This window comes from Canis lupus, unplaced genomic scaffold, assembly GCF_011100685.1.
Source record: "Canis lupus familiaris isolate Mischka breed German Shepherd unplaced genomic scaffold, alternate assembly UU_Cfam_GSD_1.0 chrUn_S1580H1769, whole genome shotgun sequence".
Classification (NCBI taxonomy): Eukaryota; Metazoa; Chordata; class Mammalia; order Carnivora; family Canidae; genus Canis; species Canis lupus.
Window position 1 is genome coordinate 61,313 of NW_023330421.1, and position 19,714 is coordinate 81,026.

Consider the following 19,714-nt stretch of genomic DNA (forward strand, 5'->3'; position numbering starts at 1 on the left):
TCCTTCTATCATTGAAGGGGCAATGCCTCACCAGGACTGCTAAAGCTTATCTTCAGAACTTTCACACTGACATTTTTGCCCATATTCCACTGATGCAGGTAAGTCTTAAGGCTAAGCCAAACTTCAATGGGGCCAGAAAGTACACTCTTCTCATGGACTTGGGGAGAGGGCTGTGTGAAAATCTGATGAAAGTGATAGTATAAAAAAAAAAAAAAAAAAGAAAGTGATAGTATAAAGGAAAGATCAGGATACCTAAATAATGCTACACTGTAACTCATTTTCCACCAGATGTCATTAATGCTACAATATTCAAATTAAGGTGAACTTTTAACTTTAATGTTCAGCCTTTCCTATTGGAAATTAACTTTGGGATTTCTGGCTACAAAGATATAAAGACATCAGAGGAAGAAAACATAGCACCTGTATTTGTTAGGTAATATTTCATTTAATTTTCCTGCTTTAGTGCACAAGTAGAATTGCAGGATCAATGGACACACAAACAGCTCTACATTTTTTAAACTTTAGATGGTCTCTTCTGTCCATGATCAAGAAGCTCATTTGGCTCCTCAGCAAGCTCATCAAGAGCAGTGTTTCTTCACCTTTCCTAATGGCTCCTACCCTTTTACATCCTTTTAGCAATTGAATGTCCATAACACATTACTTTCCATTTACTGTACTTTACAAAGCTCCAGGTTTCTTTTTTTTTTTTTTTTTAATTTTATTTATTTATGATAGTCACACAGAGAGAGAGAGAGGCAGAGACACAGGCAGAGGGACAAGCAGGCTCCATGCACCGGGAGCCCGACGTGGGATTCGATCCCGGGTCTCCAGGATCGTGCTCTGGGCCAAAGGCAGGCGCCAAACCGCTGTGCCACCCAGGGATCCCAAGCTCCAGGTTTCTTTGGGAGCATTGTAATTACACTGTCCTCAGATGACTTTAACCAATTAATGGCAGGAACCAAAAGACAGAAGACTTAATCCTGTAACTTATCTATATCGTTCAAAGAATAAATCAAGTGTGAACTTGTAAAAAAAAAATAAAAAAAAAAAAAAAAAAAAAGTGTGAACTTGTGAGCTGTGGTGCAACACTTTCCCAACCAGTCAAAAGAATTGTTTATTAAATAGCCTTTTACTCTTTAGGGAATTAATTTTTGGCTAAAGTTGTAAATAATATCTTCATCTTTTTATTAAATATGTAAAGTTCTGTTTTAATTAATTTTTGTTCAGTGTAACCATGATAAAAACTTGGTGTTGGAATAACTATGGAATAGAAATGCTGCTAAATTTCAAATTTTATTAGTTACATCTTCTTAGAGCAGATCTTTATTTTTTATTTCTTTTTTTATTTATTTTTTACTGGAGTTCATTTTGCCAACATAGAGCATAACACCCAGTGCTCATGCCATCAAGTGCTCCCCTCAGTGCGTGTCACCTCGTCACCCCATCCCCCTACCCACCTCCCCTTCCACTACCCCTTGTTCATTTCCCAGAGTTAGGAGTCTCTAAGAGCAGCTCTTTAAAGATCTTTCCATTCTTCATGAATATGGCTTTGAAAGCCCGCAGCATTAACTGATGCTTATTTTAAAAAAATCTAGTTGGGAAAGCTACTTAATCTTCATTAGAGTTGACAATCCTCTTCCAATATGGCAAAAACATTGTAGCCTTAGCAAGAAAACTATTAGAAAAAGCTTAGAGAGGAAAATGTCAAGAGTTGACTCTCTGATTACACAAGTCAGTTTATGTTACCATTTCACCTACTTTTGTGCTCTTACCATTTGATCTATTTTTATACTAGAGAAACATTTCATTTATTTGTATAAAGTCCATTCATCTGCGTTTATCTGCACCATTTTGCTAGGCAAGCTTGTTTGCACAAAGGAACACATGAGATCAAAATCTTTATTGTTTTGGCATTTTATCTGTGCTAAAAAAAGCCTATGAGTATAAGCACGACCACACATACTCCACTATCCATGCAAGGGAAAGATCTCAAACCTCTTCAAAAACTATCTAGTTATGGATATACCCAGTGGATACCTAGACATGGATCTAAATTTCTTTCTGAACGGCAGTGTCACTGACTCACATGCATTATTACTTAATCCTCACAAGAAATCTAGAGGGGTTATTGTTCCCATTTTACACGTATAAAACCTGAGACTCAGGAAGGCTAGGTAATTTGCTGAACTTCAGACATCCAGGGTCTAGCCCCAGGCCTAACCCTAAACCAATATTCTTTCTCATTGGTTTTCAGAAACTAGACAACAGCGGAAGGTGCCCTGCTCCAGCTGCAGGGACTCAGCCAGAAAGACTGGAATACTACATGACTCTACCTGCAAGTTGGGGAAGGAGAACTCAACACTATTTGAGTATTGAGTTGCATTCATTTTTTTAAAAACACTTTTTCAAAATAAGCTATCATTAAATTTTATATATACATAGTATTTTTGCTGTATAATAGCATCATGCATTTTCTTCCATCAATGTTTTCTTCTCTCATTCTTTCACTTGTTTTTGTAACTACATGCTGTGTTGGAATTTGCACTTCTTTACGGGTTGGAACCAGTTTGAGAAAGGGGAGACAGAAGGCAATTGAAATGTATGTTATCATCCAAATGATAGGGTTCCCTAGTAAAGCTGGGTAGAGGCTTAGACCTCATGCAAAAACAGGGTTTGCTACTGCATCTCCATAAACAAGCCATGGGATGGCCAGAAACTGCAGTTGTCCTCACTCAAGCCCACTCCAATAGGGGACCAAGAAACACTTTAAGTACAAAAGCTCTACACAGCTTCTATAGGTCTTAAAAAAGGTCTGTTCTACGTTGCTTGGGATGGTGTGAGAAAGTGAAGAGAGCGACCCCAAATCTCTTCTCCAACACCATGTTCTGTCATCAGGATTGGAGTCGAATCCTGAAGAGGGGAATAACGCGCATCCCTCTGAATGTTTGCCAGCTTTTTAATTTTTTAAATATATTACATTGTGGGTTCCACTGGCATCATGTGAGTTGTTTAAGTAGCATACTCACAGGCATATTTTTTTCAGTTTTAGTAATTATGTATGTATTTTCATCTGTAGTCAGAAAGATACCTGTTTTTTTTCCTAACATGTTTTAACACATATTACCCTGAGCAAAGATTGTAAAGTCCATGCTGAATACTTAAAAACATGTATTTGTAGAAAAGTCATGAAGGTGGTGTACACATGATGGAAGGCTGAGAAACAATGTCATAACCCTTTGTACTCAGGCATCAGAAGGGGACCAGGCAGCTGTCCCTCTCAGCCGAGTGGTGCATGCTCACAGTGCTGCTGTGCTCACACAGTCCCCAAGTCTGCTTCTCCCTACACAGAGTCCTTCTGGGACTTCTTGAAGGGCATTTTGCTTTTTGCCCATAAAAGACTAGCACCATGAGTCAGATAGTACTAAGCTGAAAGTTCACTCTCTAATTCTATTTCTTATCAATAATTATGCCCAGTCATGTTGTCCAAAATAGCTCACCAGACTTTATGATATGAATACAGAGAACTATATCCATATTAAAATGTCCCAAATTTGAACAATATGAAACTCATTTTTGTTACTCAACTTCCCCACAAACTAAATCCCCTTGCAAATAAAAGCTCTATGAGCTTTTATTTAAAGTCCAAATGCTCTCACTCTCCATTTTATACAATTGGCTCAGTGTCAGCCAGAGGCTTTTACTCAGAGCCAAGGTTCCTATAGCTGCAGCTGTGTCCTGGGATTTCACAGGAATGAGTATAGCTTCTTCAGCTTCTTCAAAGTTGCTTCAAATCTCTAATTAGTTCTAGTCTCCAAGGGGTCAGCAATCACAAAAGAAACTGTCCACTATAGAAGTTGTCACAAACAAAACTGTGGTACCCCACTTAAGTGACTATGTAATGTCACCTGACACTGCTATCAGAGCACAGCAGATAACTTAGTAGCACCTATGCTGGAGACAGCGAGGACCTGGTCTCAGTCTGGTGGCAAGCCAGCCAGCTGCACCAGCACTGAATCCACGGCCTGTGAATCTGTATGACTGAGCAGAAAGTGCCCATCAATAGTTGTGCTTCCACATGTTTAATATAGGTATTCCTTTGCTTTTGCTGTTGTTATTGTTTTGTTTTGGTGATGTGTCCCGGGTCTCCCATATATATTACCTACTTTCTCTCAGAGAGTGACATTTGAGACATTATTGCCTTCTTCAAAAATATAGATAGGTATTCTGGTTTCTTCATTTTTTTGTGTCTTGTGTCTCATGTTTTGGCTACTTTGGTACAAGATTGTGAGACCACAAGTCTAGAGAAAACCTCTACTCCCAAATTCTTCCAAGTCTGTTCTCTCTAGAACAGGGAAGTACACTCTCCTCTGTAAATGCATGAGGAATGGGATGATGAACATCACCCTACTCCCTTAGTACTATGTTTAACTTACTAGTATATGACGTTTCATTTATTCTGAAAATGATAATTGTCATCTCTTTTCCACAGACATTTCATTCCTACCTAGGCAGGTTGAGTTGGGCCAGGCAAAGCAGTAGTTGGCCAGAATCAAGATTCTAAGAAAATAAAATACTGTGATCACAGTAAGAGGCAATGACTCAGGATTAGTCTTTTGTCAAGAAGTAAAAGAAGCTTGAGGGATCCCTGGGTGGCGCAGCGGTTTGGCGCCTGCCTTTGGCCCAGGGCGCGATCCTGGAGATCCGGGATCGAATCCCACGTCAGGCTCCCGGTGCATGGAGCCTGCTTCTCCCTCTGCCTGTGTCTCTGCCTCTCTCTCTCACTGTGTGCCTATCATGAATAAATAAAAAAAAAAAAAAAAAAAAAGAAGTAAAAGAAGGATAACAAAGTTTAGCAAAACTTTAAGGAGATTCTAGATATCACAGATTAAAGTAGTCAAAAGTTAGTATTCCAAAGAGTTCCACCATTGAAAAGATAGAACCCAAGCACAAACCAAAAAGATTCCAAAAAAAAACTTAAATTCAGGACAGAAACTTTTCTAGTCTCTTTTATTCCTTCCTGCCTCCATAGGATCTGACTACTGGTGTGAGGAGAGAGATTGCAGATGGGAAGGAAGTGGTGCCAAGAGCTGCAGCTGCAAAAAGTTGAGTTGGTTTTGTTTCTTCTAACTTTTCAACTTAAAATTAATACATACACACGTTTTAAAAATCAAGCAGTAGAGAATGATACCAAGTGAAAAGTAAATTCTCAGCCTGAACTTGTTCCCCGACTCATTTCCAGCTCCCTGTTTTTAAGTATTTTCTGTTCTCCTGGTGGTTATCACAGTACCTCTGAAATATATGTTAATACTTGATTTCTCCTTTTATCTTGTTTATCAACTTTAGATAGCATCTATTGGAAGATGAGAAACTTATTTCTTTGATCCATCCATGTCTATGTTTTTCCAGTTACATTGCTTTGATATTTCTGGTGATTATCATTTTAAAGAGTATACTTAAACTCTATTTTGTTACATCAATTTTAGACAGTATATAATTGATTTCTTGCTATATAAATAAATAGGTGAGAAAAATCTGTGACATTATCTTCCATATCTCTCTGCTGCTTTAATATTCAGACTTCCATTGTTTCATATTATCAGTGTTACTATTAGTCAGATTCTCTTTTACAGTTGTTGTCTTCCAAGCTTTGTTTGTATGTTGATTCTACAAATTAAAATAGCATTTCCGTTATTCCAATGATTAAAATTACTCCTTACTGAAGGACTAAATAGCTCTAGTTACTGAGAAAAAAAGGGTAACCTTAGGTCAGGAAAACTGAAAGATGAATGTTCCAAGTGCCAAGGTCAAATGGGATTCCTTGAACTCAATCTTCAAGACTTTCTATTAAATTCAATTTGGTCGATGATACTTTTAATATACAAGAAATATTTATCTGCCTTTGTTCTTATTTCATAGCCACCTCTTTTTTGGCTTCTTGACTCTAAAGATGTTAGTTGGTTTTGTTTTCTTAATTTTTTTTCCATTCTCTTGTTTTCCTCAGGAGTCTACTGTTATAATATCTGTTCCACTTGCACCTTTTTTTTTTTTTTTTTTTGGTTTATTCTAAATTTTATGGGTCTTTTTCCCAAATATGCGAGTGATGAAAAAGGTTCATCAGCACTGGTAGCATGATTTTCTACTGTGGTATTAGACTTCTTTCTTGAATGAAAAGATGGATGGCAGGGTCTTTGTACACATAAGCTAGTAGTACTGTTTTAGGGTACATTTTGGTAGTTTGTTCATCATGTATCTTTTGAAAATTGACTTCTAAAAATATTAAATTAAAATATCATATCTTATTTACTTAGTTTTTTGGTGCATCTCAAATTTTGTGTGCCTGGTTTCACTCACTGCAGTATCTCTATCTGCTTTGGGACATGGACCTGGAAGGTTAAATGTAATTTCCAGATATGGTCAGTAGAGGGCAGCAAAGGGTAGTAGAGTGAACACTCAACTGCCAAGGCCTGGGCATCCCTTTTTTCCTTCTTTATAGAGATCAATTAGTGGTAGTAGAAAATTCAGAGTGCCAGAATCAGGATAGAGATTACTCATAATACTGATCCAGGATGGGTATCAAGCTTAGAAGGCAGTGGAAATGTTTAGCCACAAATTCATAGCCTGGTATCTATCAATGAGATGTGAACCACTGGACATTGGGAGGGGAATCATTAGGCTTTCACAGTCCTGACTCTTACTCCCAGCCTGTCTAAAACCTAAGATCTTGTTCTGTAAAGTCCCAGGAATCTCCTATCCACATTGAGAGCTTTGCAAATTTCCTGTCTGACAGTCAGTTCATGGTACTAGCAGTGGCTCTGGGATCCACAACCAGCCATTTCCGGGAGAAGAGACAGAGTGGGACATGGGCACCTTACGTAAACACTGACAATTGATGAAAACACTCACTTATGTTTAAGTTAAATAATTTGTGAGCCAACCTAAATGGGATGTGGCTTAAAATATATTTTCTTTCCTCTTCCAGGAGGGAAACATTCTTTAGGCAAGGAAATATTATAGGACTTTGAAATTAGACAAACTTGACTCTATGAATTATTAGGTATGTGGTTTTCAGTGCCTTAACTTTACTAAACTTCAGTTTTTCCAACTATAAAGTGGAAATAATGATTCTTACCTCACAAACCTGCTGCAAGGAAATGAGATGATGTCCATAAACTGCCTGGCAAAGAACTTGGCAATTTGCATTACTCAATTGGCATTACTACAATCTCTCCCTATCTTTGGTCATGGAGAATACTCATGATATTGTTACTATTTCTGAATAAAAAGTCTCATTGTCTCCTATAAGCATAAGTAAATCATTTGAAGGATTACTCTGTTAGATATCATACTAAGATTTCTGCGGTATGATCTCATTTAATTCTCATAACAGCCCTATGAAGCAGGTGCTTTTATCACCATCCGGATTTTATAAATGATAACAGTGAGGCTTCAGAAGTGTAACTAGTTTACCCAGTGTCATGTAGGTAGTAAATTATGAGGAAGGATTAAAACTACGTAATTTGATTCCAGACCTCGTGCTCTTGCCATTACATAATGTTTTCTGATGAACACATGTAATCAAAGATTTAAAATTTTAAGCAAAGAAATCAAAGAAGAAGTTTAAAAATACTTGGAGACCAATGAAAATGAAAACACACTGGTCCAAAAACTTTGAAATCCAGCAAAAGCTGTTCTAAGAGGGAACTTTAGAGCAATCCAGCCCTACCTCAAGAAGCAAGAAAAGTATTAACCTAACCTTACACTACAGAAGCTGGAAAAAGAAGAACAAATAAAACCCCAAACCAGCAGAAGAAATAAAATAATAAAGATTAGAGCAGAAATAAATGAAATAGAACCAAAAAAAACAATAAAACAGATCAATGAAACCAGGAGCTGGTTCTTTAAAAAGATCAACCAAATTGATAAAACTTGAACAAATCCTAGCTGAAAACTTTCCTAATCTGGGAAGGGAAACAGGCATTCAGATCCAGGAAATAGAGAGATCCCCCCCTAAAATCAATAAAAACCCCTCAACACCTCAACATTTAATAGTGAAGCTTGCAAATTCCAAAGACAAAAAGAAGATCCTTAAAGCAGCAAGAGACAAGAAAGCCCTGACTTTTATGGGGAGGAATATTAGGGTAACAGCAGACCTCTCCACAGAGACCTGGCAGGCCAGAAAGGGCTGGCAGGATATATTCAGGGTCCTAAATGAGAAGAACATGCAACTAAGAATACTTTATCCAGCAAGGCTCTCATTCAACATGGAAGGAGAGATAAAGAGCTTCCAAGACCAGCAGGAACTGAAAGAATATGTGACCTCCAAACCAGCTCTGCAAGAAATTTTAAGGGGGACTCTTAAAATTCCCCTTTAAGAAGAAGTTCAGTGGAACAATCCACAAAAAAAGGACTGAATAGATATCATGATGACACTAAACTCCTATCTGTCAATAGTAACTCTGAATGTGAACGGGCTTAATGACCCCATCAAAAGGCGCAGGGTTTCAGACTGGATAAAAAAGCAGGACCCATCTATTTGCTGTCTACAAGAGACTCATTTTAGACAGAAGGACACCTACAACCTGAAAATAAAAGGTTGGAGAACCATTTACCATTCAAGTGGTCCTCAAAAGAAAGCAGAGGTAGCCATCCTTATATCAGATAAACTAAAACTTACCCCAAAGACTGTAGTGAGAGATGAAGAGGGACACTATATCATACTTAAAGGATCTATCCAACAAGAGGACTTAACAATTATCAATATATATACCCCGAATGTGGGAGCTGCCAAATATATCAATCAATTAATAACCAAAATTAAGACATATTTTGATAATAATACACTTATACTTGGTGACATCTAATAGTGCTTGGTACACTCAATAGGTCTTCTAAGCACAACTTCTCCAAAGAAACAAGAGCTTTAAATGATACACTGGACCAGATGGATTTCACAGATATCTACAGAACTTTACATCCAAACTCAACTGAATACACATTCTTCTCAAGTGCACATGGAACTTTCTCCAGAATAGACCACATACTGGGTCACAAATCGGGTCTGAACCGATACCAAAAGATTGGGATCGTCCCCTGCATATTCTCAGACCATAATGCCTTGAAATTAGAACTAAATCACAACAAGAAGCTTGGAAGGCCTTCAAACACGTGGAGGTTAAGGACCATACATGTACAAATCCTCAACAAAGTATTAGCCAACCAAATCCACCAATACATTAAAAAAGTCATTTACCATGATCCAGTGCGATTTATTCTTAGTATGCAAATGTGATTCAATATTCACAAATCCATTAACATCATACATCTCATCAACAAGAGAAGGGTCAAATCCATGATCATTTTAATAGATGCAGAAAAGCATTTAAAAGTACAACATCCATTCATGATACAAACTCAACAAAGTAGGTTTAGAGGGAACATACCTCAACAGAATGAAGACCATATGTGAAAAAAACTATAGCTAATGTCATACTCAGTGGTGAAAAAGTGAGAGCTTTTCCCCAGGATCAAGAACAAAACAAGGATTTCCACCCTCACTACTTTTATTCAGCATAGTACTGGAAGTCCTAGCCCCAGCAATCAGACAAGAAAAAGCAATAAATGGCATCCAAATGGGTAAGGAAGAGGTAAAACTTTCACTATTTGCAGGTGCCATGATACTATATGTAGAAAACCCTCAGGATTCTACCAAAAATGGACTAGAACTGATAAATGAGTTCAGGAAAGTCACAGGATACAAACCAATATACAGAAACCCACTGCATTTCAATACACTAATAATGAAGAACAAAAAGAGAAATTAAGAAACAGTCCCATTAATGATTGTACCAAAAATAAGATACCTAGAAATAAATTTAAACAAGGAAGTGAAAGACGTGTATATATATATATATATATTGAAAAAAATTGAAGACATTCAATATATATATATATTGAAAAAAATTGAAGACAACACAAATGGAAAAATATTCCATGCTTATTGATGAGAGAACAAGTATTAATAAAATGTTCCATACTCAAAATAATCTACTGATTTGATGGAATCCCTATCAAAGAACCAATAGTATTTTTCACAGAACTAAAACAAGTAATTCATAAGCATGCATGGAACCACAAAAGACCCCAAATAGCCAAAGCAATCTTGAAAAAGAAAAAAAAAAAAAACTGGAGGTATCACGGTCCCAGATTTCAAGATATATTACAAAGCTGTAATAATCAAAACAGTATGGTATTGACAAAAATTGACAATAGATCAATAATATGGTATTATGGGCATAATGATCACCTTAAAGTATCTCTTCTATTTGATATTTAGGCTGAAAACATAGGTGTTCGGTGAAATAGATGAAAACAGACCAGGGCAGCCCGGGTGGCTCAGCGGTTTAGCGCTGCCTTCAACCCAGGGCATGATCCTGGAGACCCGGGATGGAGTCCCACATCGGGCTCCCTGCATGGAGCCTGCTTCTCCCTCTGCCTGTGTCTCTGCCTCTCTCTCTCTCTCATTCTGTGTCTCTCATGAATAAACACATAAATAAAGTCTTTAAAAAAGAAAACAGACCCTATCATTATTATTCTATTTAGAGCTCATTCATCAAATTAAAATAAATCACAATGGTATTATGGGAGAAATTAAGCTTTAGCTATTACTGCAAAGGTAACTGTGACCTGGTAAAAGAAGCTCCCTTTATCTTTCTCAGACAAACTTTTCTCTCCTTTGCTTTACTACAAGGAGAAGATACTATCAAACACTGTATCTTTCTCAATTAATTCCTTAAAACCAGTGACTCACAATCCTGGTTACATGTAAGAATCACTCAAAGAGCTTTTTCCAGATCTGATGAATCAGAACCTCTGGGGGAGGCAGTTTCAGAATGAGTGCCTGAAAAGCCTCCCAAGTGAGTCTGATGCATATCAGAATTGATCAACAGGACGAGATTCTAAAAGGAGAGAAGTTTTCCCGGCCTCTAAATCTCTAACCTCTCTGAAGGGAGATGCAGAGAATGGGACATAATCTGAGAATTGGGGAAGGTGCAGAGATAAGTCTGCCTATATTTTTTACCTGAAATAGATTATTTTTTACCTGAAATAGATTTTGACAGGTGCTTGATGGGAGGCCAGAAAGTGTTGCCCAATGAGCCTCCATGGTTCTAAATACAGTCAAGCATGGCCAGACTAGCACTTGTCCTTTAAAAGTGGTGAGAAGGGGTGCCTGGTGGCTTACTTGGTTAACTTTCTGACTCTTGATTTTGGCTCAGGGTTATGATCTCAGGGTCATGAGACAGAGCCACAGCTCAGAATCCACACTCAGCACCATTTGTGCTTCTTCCTCTCTCTCTCTCTCTCCGCCCCCACCTCTTGTGCATATGCACTGTCTCTTTCTCTCTCTCTCTCTGTCTCTTTCTCTCTCTCTCTCTCAAATAAATAAAATATTTTTTAAAAATAAATAAATGTGGTGAGAAGCCTGGAGGCCACTATCTACATGCCACTTCTGTGTTAGTTTGGTTTTAAGATGAGAAGCCTTAATAAAGTCTAAAAGGACTACCAGGACTTGTGCTCTCACCTCTACCTAATTTACAGGCCGATTTCACTCTCCTGAACCTTCTGCCTGTGTCTCCAATCCAGCAAAGTCTTCCATGTTTCTGAAACATCAGTTAGTCACATTCTGTCCCTTCAACTGACAAATGTATCTTCCCTCCCTTCCCCCTTCCTTCCTCTTTCTCTCTTCTAAGTAATCCCAAGTTATTCTTTAAAGGTCATTTCAAATGAGCTCGTCAAAGAAGCCTTCCTCTCCATAATTGAAATCAGGTGTCAAGTCCCTCCCTAAATTTCTCACCTCAATCTTTAATTTTCCTCTGCAGTACTTTCCAGAGGTTGTGTTAGGCAGTTATTGATGACATTCTCTGTTTAATATCTGTCTTCCCCCTCCTCACTTAAATCCTGTTTTTGAGAGTTGGGCCTGGCTCCCTGTTGCCCAGACCTATCAAGTGCCTTTCTCCTAGTACAGGTCCAAACACTATCTGTTGAATGAATAAAGTAAATAAGAGAAAGACTATTTTATGTCATGCCTTTTTCCCTGTCCATCCCTGCCAGAAAACTATTTCATTCACTTGTTCAATACAGAATTTTTTTATTCCTCTGATGTGCCAATGTTTGTGTGAATTTAATAATAAATCAGACATAGACTCTTTCCTTGAGGTCCATAGAGTCTAGTGGGGCATAAAAGATAGGTTTTCACATGCCTGTTACAGGAGCCTGTAAGGGAAACCACAAACTTTGTCTGTAGGATCAAATTTCTGTCCTCCACAGTTGTCAAAGAAAGACACTGTCCATGGTGGGGGTGGGGGGCCCTCACAAGAGGCTGTGTGACCTCCTGAGTCAGTTGGATTTGAATCCTTCATATTATGTCACGGCTGCTTGGATTCAGAGTCCAACCTGTATGCGCAGGAGCCTCCTAATCTGTAAAACCATCAGTTTCCTAGTGGAAAGGGAACACTGTCTTCATGTAACATGTTTTTAACAGGCTCCTGTAGGTGCTTTGACACTGAAGGAGATGTCCAGGTGGCAAATCAATGGTTAGTATCACTAACCATTAGGGAAATGCAAGTGAAATCCACTGTGAGATATCACACTACACAGCTATCAGAATAGCTAAAATAAAAAATGACAACACCAAATGTTCGTGTAGATGAGGGGAAACTGAATGACTCACACAGTACTGGGGAGAATGTGAAATGGCACAGCCATTCTGGAAAACAGTTGGACAGTTCCTAAGAAATAAAAAATAAAACTATAAAAAAACAAAAAACAAAAACAAAAAAACATACCTAGCATATGACCTGGCTCTTCCCATCCTGGGCATTTAGCCCAGAGAAGTGAAGACTTCACGCTGACACAAAAACCTGTACACAGATGTTTATAGTAGCTTTATTAGTGACAGCCAAAACCTGCAGACACTTCGAACTCCTTCAACAGGTAGTTAAGCAAACTGTGATACATCCATATCATGATGTACTACTAAGGGACACCAGGAAATGAACTGTGAATCCTTGCAGCCATCTAGATGAATCTCCAGTTACATCAAATGGGAAAAAGGAAATCCCCAAATTTCATAAACTATGTGATCCCATCTGTATAACATTCTTGAAATGGCAACATTATACACATGGTGAACAGATTTGTGATTGCCAGGGATTAAAGAGGTGGTGGAGGGGGAAAGAAATTTGTGTGGTTGTAATCGGGGAATAGGAAGGACCCTTGTGGTGATGCAAGTGTCTCTGGAAGACTCCATCTGTAAAAAAACTGATGTCATCTCTCTGTGTTATTTATTACAGCTGCAAATGAATCTACAGTTATCTCAAAATAAAATGATTACTTTTAAAAAGTCAAAACTTGGAGGCCAAGATAAGGAAACCAGTATGTCAGTTTGGCAGTTACAACATGAGCTTTGAATATGTGACATCATAATGGCAGTGACCGCGGACCGCTGCGGAATCTTCAGGCTTCAAGCATTTGACAGTACTCTGCCAAGTGCTGTAGACTCACTCGATTTCCCGTCCCGCGAATTGAAGAGAAAAGGATGTTCCCGTCAATCAGAAAGCACGCTGAGCTTACAGGTGGACATTCAAGGCTTCAGCGCATGAGGTAGTCTTCTGATCCACTATTTCTGACCATCCAAACAGACCGGCAATAACAGGAACTGTTCTTTTCTTTTGTTTCCTCTAATACATAGAAACTAATTAGTAACTCCAGCACCAGCTTCCTGAAAAGCTGCTCCTGTTCATAAGATTCAGTGCTGCTGAGCAGAAGGGAGCAGGCTTTATACATCCTTGGGGGAGGCGGAGACACTTTCTTGGCTCCATGAGAGAGCCAACTCTCTCTCTCTGTGAGACAGTTTTCAGTGGGTCTATGAAAATACCTGTCTTAGTTATGAAAGAATTTTTACACTCTGCTCAATTGAGTTGTTTTATTACCTATTTTGACCAGGAAGTCCTGTCAGAGCTCAGCCAAGTAATAGCTAAACTCTTGTGTTCAGAAACTTTCTGAGGTTTCCAATATTTTTGTTGATCTTTGAGAATTTTTACCCCAATTTTGAATATTGAATTAGATAAGATGGGGGTCAACTTCCAGGATCTTCAGTTATCTTCATTTTATCTTAACATAAAAGCAATTTGTAATTAATTCTTCACACGTTGTTTTATTTTATATTAGGCCACAAGTTGTCCTGTTTGTTGTTGTTGTTCATTCTCCTTCTTGTAATCTGCTCTACCTTTGGCTTCTTGGCTCTCGCCTACCTAATGGCTCACAATTAGCTCTGCAGCTTTCTCCACCACACCTCTAAGTGTTCGCATGCCCAAGGGCTTTGTCCTTGAAACTGTCCTCCCTCTGCATCAGTTTCCCAAGTGACCTCACCTCTTTCTATAGCTTTCTGTAACTCAGGGATCCCTGATTCTGAGCTCTGGAGCTCTGCTTTGGGGGTTGAGACTACATTTTAGTGTTGTGTGAACCTTGAAACTTGGCATTAAACTATATTGTGTATTTGACCAGTAACTAACTGCTCTGTGTTTGATGTGTTGCAGGAAGACCTCGTCTGTGGAGGTGGACACCCACAGCGAAAGCACTACATCATCTGAGGGTGCCACTCGTACCTTGCTCATCCATGGCCCCGTTGAGCTCAAGAAAGGCTGGAGGAGGCAGAAGTGGCAGCTTTTCTTGTACAGCGATTTATTACTGATGTCTAATACCAAGTAGGTGTACCATGTTTCGTGCTCTTGTGAATCTCAAAAAAAATGCATTCCCATTAACCCTTACTATACGAAAACATAACATTTTTTCCCTTTTGTGTTTGCCAATGCTTGAGTCCTTCATTCCATGAGTACTTCTGGAGGTCTTCTTTTGTGTCATGTCCCTGCAGCAAATACAATTGACAATGTGACAGACCAATGTCTCTCCTGCCTGGGACTAACAAATGATAAAATAAGAGGGGGAATGATAATGATTAGTGCTGCTGATAGAAGGTGGATAGGGGGCTGTGCAGAGAGGGTGGGAACATGTTAGGAATAGTCTAGGAGGGCCTCTCTGAGGTGGAGCATTAAAATCAAATCTATGAGAGGAGAAGCAGCCACATTGTGCCTGAGCCATCGAGGCTGAGAGACTTGCAGGTCTACATGGGTACAATCTGACCCCTCAGAGAGAGGGGCTCAGGGAAGCCTGATTTGACTAGAGCCCAGAGCATAGGCCATGCTATCAGATATGATACTATGCTCAGGGGTCTAGTCACACAGGGTCTTCACAGGCCATGGTAAGAAAGTGGAGATATTTTGCCAAAGGATTTGTAATTAGGGGACTAACCAAATCTGATTTATATTTCTAGCAAATTTTTCTGACTGTTGCTAGATAATAGATGGATGGGTAAGCAAGAGTGGAAGCAGGGAGAGTAGTTAGGGGAGGCAATAGTCCTGATGGATGGTATCAGGGCTCTATCTTAGCAGTTTAGTAAAAAGGAAAGATGGAGCAGGGTAGCCCGGGTGGCTCAGGGGTTTAGCTTCGCCTTTAGCTCAGGGCATGATCCTGGAGACCCAGGATTGAGTCCCACATCAGGCTCTCTGCAGGGAGCCTACTTCTCCCTCTGCCTGTGTCTCTGTTTTTCTCTCTCTCCTCTCTGTGTTTCTCATGAATAAATAAATAAATCTTTAAAAAAAAAAAGATGGAGCAGATAGATGGAATGTAGGAGAAAGAATTGACTGTGTGTACTTTCCTCTCAACCCTGAACACAAATGCATTGAATATCCAGTCTAGAACATGATGATTGCTCAATAAATGTCTGGGAGCAGGTCATGGAAGGTCACCTGTTTACTTACTCCATCTCTGTTTGCATTATTCACAAAACGTGGAAGACCAAGAACACTCCCACAAACAAAATATCAAGAAGTTTTTTGGTCATGAGAAAAAACTAACTCCCTCTTTTTTTTTCCTGCTTTCACCCTAGATCTCAGTTATGCCATGTCATAGGTACGACATGCTAGTAATAATTTGGCAAAATGATATACTCATCTGAGTTACATTAATAACAATTTATCAGGGGCTTACTACATGTCAGATATTATGCTAAAAAACTTTATGTACCTAATTTTGTCTAACTTTACAATGACCCTGTGAGATGGGAGTATTTTTATATTGGAGAACCTTGATGCTCAGCAGTCTAATGGATCTGCCCAGGTTACCATATTAGTAATGGACAGAGTCTACATTTGAAATCAGGTCTATTTATTTCAAAGCACAGGCTTTTATTCACTATGTGATGCTACCATTTCTATTCTCTCTTTTTTCCTGAATTTCATACAACATTCCATGAACACCTAGATTCTTTCATTATTGAAATCGACCCTTCCTTTACATTGAGTGAACAACTAACTCCAATCTGCTTGGTAAGAAATAGATCAGAATGCTTAGTGAATTGAAAAATGAAGCAAGTACAGCCATCAAAAAAATCAGAGTCAAAGATAGTAGTAAAATATATTTGAGACTAGGGAAATTGCCCATAGATGTAACCTTGAAGGTGGTGATGTCATAAGGAGGACAAAGAGAAAAGGAATGTCCAGGCCTTGGCATGAGGTCCATATGAAAGACTCTCTTCCTCCTGATAGAAGGCCAAGTCATTATTTTAAAAATGCAGGCTAGTTACCATTCTCTTTATTTAACCAAGGTGGGTATGGGAGACCAAAATATGTGGGATGCATGCTGGGAACCACACTAGGAACATCACAGATGCCTCACCCACCTGGGTTTCTCAGTGATTGAGCATCTGCCTTTGGCTCAGGTCGTGATCCCTGGGTCCTGGGATCGAGTCCCACATCGGGTTCCCCACAGGGAGCCTGCTTCACCCTCTGCCTATGTCTCTGCCTTGCTCTGTGTATCTCTCATGAATAAAGAAAATTTTTCAGGGGAGGAGGGCGGGGGGTGGGAGTGAATGGGTGACGGGCACTGGGGGTTATTCTGTATGTTAGTAAATTGAACACCAATAAAAAATAAATTAAAAAAAATCGAAAAAAAAATTTTTTTTCTCACAGCCCTCCAAGGCCCATATTTTTTATCATCCACAGGCTGCAGAGATGAAAATGGGAACAGAGGAAGTCTCAGAAATGGTCCAGTCATACATAGGGAAATCATGCAAGAGGTTCCAACCCAGGCCTGCCTTCATCAGAAGGCCATGTTCTTCCTTCCATACCATGTTGTACCCTTCCATCCTTAGCCCAAGAGACATGCTAACAAATAGCAAACTCATTTCCTGGTTGTTAGGACCTTGCAGACCATATTCAATTTATAAGGGGAATATGTTCTTCTTTTTTTTTTATCTTTGTAATTATTATAGCATTTAGGGACAGGAGAAGACTTTCCTTTTCTTACTAGAACTATTTATTGTCCTGGGTGCTGCTTACCTCTCAGCGGGTTTTACAGAGCCTATGATGTTCTACTAAAAAGATTTTTAGGGGATCCCTGGGTGGCGCAGCGGTTTGGCACCTGCCTTTGGCCCAGGGCGTGATCCTGGAGACCCGGGATCGAATCCCACATTGGGCTTCCGGTGCATGGAGCCTGCTTCTCCCTCTGCCTGTGTCTCTGCCTCTCTCTCTCTCTGTGACTATCATAAATAAATAAAAAAATTTAAAAAAAGAATCTTTAAAAAAAAAAGATTTTTATATAAAGATAGTGTTGTTTTTCCACTAGAGAGTTGCATCTATTGAAGGGCTGAATTTTTATTTCGAATGGTTCATTATGACAAAACAAGTTGAACATTTTTCATCTTTCACATATTGCTTTTGAGATATGTCCTTATGTCTATTCAAGGGTTTTTATGTGACAAAATCTTTATCAATTTATTTGTTAATGTTCTTTGAAAGAGACTCAGTTCCCAAAAGATTATCTTATATACTTTATATTATACATTGGTAATATTAGAAAATGTAAGTGATCACAGGCATGTTAACTTCATATTTAACCCAAGGTCTTTGATATAGAGAGAACACAGATTTTTAGAATTCCAAGTTCGGGATATCATCATGGTCAGGTTCTGGTGAGAGCTCTTTTTCTGCTTGCACGCGGCTGCCTTCTCACTGTGTACCCCAAGGCATGTCCTCAATGCATGTATGTACACACATACAGATCTCTCCCACTTCTTACAAGACCATCCATCTTACTGGATTAGGACCTGACCTTGATGATCCCATTTAAACTTAATTACCTTCAAAAGCTCTATCTCCAAACATGATGATACTGGCAGAGAGGGCTTTATGGTAAGAAGGCGGGAAAGCAGTGGGAGGGAGACACAATTTCATCCATAGCAGTAGCAAGCAGCACTTAATGCTTGCCACAATCTTTAGAAAACTACTATGAGATCATTCCCATAGTAAATATTTTGGTATATTTTTGATCACTGTTAATATGAAAAAATTTACCTTTTTTTCTAGAAGGAAAAAACTAAGAAGAAATAGCCCCTGAAATAAAAAAACATATTTCATCCCTGTCATGCCTTGGTCTTACATGGAGGAATCAATACCCTCAATCAATCTATTCAAATGAATAATCTGAGTTTAGTGCCTAATTTTTCCAATTAGCCATAAAAAAGGGGGTAGGCTGACCCAGGTTCCATTTTACCTCAGCTCACCCTCAGGCTTCAGCTGGAGACTCTCTCATCTTTAGGTTGACACTACAGAATTTAACAGAATTGAATAAATAGTTGATTAATTTCTACCTATTTTTCAGTCAGAATTAGTGAATTTTGGCTTGTGTGTAATAATGAGGGGAATTAAATGTTTCTTCACACAGAAATTCTATTTCTCTAGTTGTACAAGATGTTACTAATAGTGAAAATTGGGGATTTTTCTCACTTCTTTCATACACTAGAAACTTGTGTTCACAAGAATTGAAGTCAAATGGAATCTTCCTTATCATTTTTGGTATTCATTAGAATACTAAATAAGTTATTTTTCAAATAAAAATTACTTTAAAAATTAAAGTACTTTAAAGTACTTTAAAAATTAAAAATAAATAAAATTACTTTATTTTTAAGAACAGTATCTACTTGGGGCCCTTGGGTGACTCAGTGGTTGAGTGTCTGTGTTTGGCTTAGGTCATGGTCCCAGGGTCCTATAATCAAGTCCCTCACCAGGCTCCCCAGAGGGAGCCTGCTTCTCCCTCTGCCTATGTCTTTGCCTTCTCTCTCTCTGTGCCTCTCGTGAATAAATAAAATAAATATTTTAAAAAGAGAGAAGAGTATCTATTTGATAAAATATTAAGATATTTGTACTAGTAGAAACCCGTGAAAAATTTAGAAAAAGGGACTGAACTTAGCTCACACCCTCTTTAGACATCACATTCCTCATCATTAGTTATTAAGGAATGTAGAAATGAAATAAAAAATGAATTTAATTTGGTCAAAAGATGAAGATGACTATTAACTCACTGTCATGAAATGACGAATAGTTACAGAATAGACTATGACCCCTGCTCCCAACATTTGTAAGAGAATGCCTCTATCTTAGAAAACAGGATATCTCCCTAGAATCCTGCAAAACTCCCCAGTTCACTGGGGCTTACCTTCTGGCATAAAGATTAAGGTAGTGGAAAGCAAGAAGGACATCATGTTAATACAACTATAATAAATGACTATTTTTATAAATAAAAACTGCAGTTCTCCTCCTCT

At 38.6% G+C, this 19,714-nt stretch overlaps 1 protein-coding gene across 9 annotated transcripts in view; it reads left to right on the top strand.

Annotated features, from left to right (window-relative positions):
* LOC119878403 (rho GTPase-activating protein 20-like) overlaps positions 1-19,714 on the top strand; it is a 79,960-nt gene that overhangs the window by 15,724 nt on the left and 44,522 nt on the right. For 8 of the 9 annotated variants that reach the window (XM_038589036.1, XM_038589039.1, XM_038589040.1 and 5 more), the window contains 3 exons: positions 2,255-2,369; positions 5,030-5,102; positions 14,595-14,762. In XM_038589036.1, the coding sequence (XP_038444964.1) occupies positions 2,255-2,369; positions 5,030-5,102; positions 14,595-14,762 (356 nt within the window). Of the gene's footprint in view, positions 1-2,254; positions 2,370-5,029; positions 5,103-13,349; positions 13,660-14,594; positions 14,763-19,714 lie in introns of those variants that run through there. The other variant, XM_038589041.1, reaches the window with a different exon arrangement.